Genomic DNA, 1,827 nt, shown 5'->3' with positions numbered 1-1,827 from the left:
TTTAAGGGGGTCTGAATACTTTCCGTACCCACTGTATATTCTGAAGGTTTTTACAGGGGGTTTGTTTGTATATCATTCACCTGATTTATATATTTTATTTGACAGTATTTTCTGATTTATAGAGTGATAAATTAGATATATACAAAATCCCCAATGTGAAAACTTATATAAATCTTATATATCAACAAAAAGAAAAAAGAATTCTGAACCTAACTTTATCCAATCTTCAGATTTCTGTTATATAAAAATGTATGCAAACTTGCAAATACTGAATTAGATCATTTTTATACTTCAACATAATATTTGAGAAAACTTGTAATGCAGAACCGTGCAAATACATAATGCAGAACCGTGCTTAATCAACTGCGGAAGTGTGGTGAAATCCATAGTAGTTTTTTACACTATTCACCTGTGGTGTCTTGCCTTAAAAGGCCTCAGATTGCACACCAGTTTAGGTATCTTTACATAAAATTCCTTTTGAAACACATTTGACCTTAAGAAGAAGAAATGTATTTTGTAATAGTTTTCTTTTTTTACTTAACTGGTGATGAAACTCCAATGTTTCCAGTGTTCCTCTTTTATTTCATTTGTTAAGTTGTGAAGTGAATGTCTGACAGCTCCGCATCAGGTAAAGGTTTCTGGTTATTTATGATTATAAACCAAATATTCAGTAGTCTAGTATTAATTTAATAATTTCAGTTCCTCTACAATCTATGTGTGCTATGTGTCTACACACATGCTTATGCATGTCTTTTTCTGTACATAATTTTTTTTTTTTAATCTATACAAATGATATAATTTTGCAGTTATAAAGTAGCAATTGATTATTAGCAAAAACAATGCCAAAGTGCCAACAGAGGATATAACATCCTACAAAGCCACATCTGTTTACTTGACTATAAGTGATCATTTATTTTATCCAGATCTCAGCAGTATGAGTGGACTTAAAGTCCTGGTTGTCATAATCTGGATGTTGAGAGGTGAGAGACTTGCTTTTGTTGATCTGTTAGGTTTGAAATATTAGTGCTAAATTAATCCATGAACAAATACTGAATACATGAGTTTCTTTGGTGTTATGAGGAATGTTGAATGTGCCCTGTGTGTTTTGATGTATGCAGGTGCTGCCAGCGACAAATGGGAAATTAAGATGCCTAAGAAAATAGATGCGATAAGTGGCTTCTGTGTTCAAATTCCATGTCAGTTTGAGATCCCCGACTCATTCAAACAGTCCCTAAACAAAATTGTTGAGACAATTTGGAGAAAAACAAGCATAGAGGGGCCAAACGTGCTTAGTTCAGAAAAAACAGAGTCTCTTCTAAAAGGAAATGTGATTGGCAACATCTTAGACAAAAATTGCACCACTGTGTTTCACAACTTTCCTGATGGATTCAGTGACACATTTTTCTTCAGACTTCAGGGTCCTGAACCTCTCTTGTACACATTTCAGCAAGGAGTAAACATCACAGTCCATAAAGGTTGGAATACTTATTTTCAAAATATACAAAAAATGCCAAAAATCATGGGAACTAAATTTATATTTACATCTACAGTATATATTTTCAGTAAGTTGTAGTTACTTTTACTTTTACATGTATTTTGGCTATGTATATATATACATATATATACGCTGTATGTTGTGATGTTGTGGTCAAAAGTATACATATACCTTGCGGAATATGCAAAATATGAATTATTTTACCAAAATAAGAGGGATCAAAATGCATGTTATTTTATATTTAGTACTGTCCTGAATAACATATTTTACATAAAAGATGTTCCGGTTCAAACATGATGCAATTTTTCTTATTTTGTTTAAATATAAAAAAA

At 31.7% G+C, this 1,827-nt stretch overlaps 1 protein-coding gene across 1 annotated transcript; it reads left to right on the top strand.

Moving 5' to 3' along the window:
* Positions 1-579: 579 nt before the first annotated feature.
* On the top strand, positions 580-1,475 carry LOC107736582 (myelin-associated glycoprotein-like; the record flags this gene model as incomplete). Its single annotated transcript, XM_016547963.1, has 3 exons — positions 580-628; positions 924-980; positions 1,119-1,475. Coding segments are annotated over exons 1-3 (436 nt in total), but the record flags the coding sequence as incomplete, so codon positions are not given.
* Between the last annotated feature and the right edge of the window lie 352 nt (positions 1,476-1,827).

This window comes from Sinocyclocheilus rhinocerous, unplaced genomic scaffold (genome assembly GCF_001515625.1).
Source record: "Sinocyclocheilus rhinocerous isolate Xijiao unplaced genomic scaffold, SAMN03320098_v1.1 C36801668, whole genome shotgun sequence".
Lineage (NCBI taxonomy): Eukaryota > Metazoa > Chordata > Actinopteri > Cypriniformes > Cyprinidae > Sinocyclocheilus > Sinocyclocheilus rhinocerous.
This window is presented reverse-complemented; position numbering and strand designations above follow the sequence as displayed.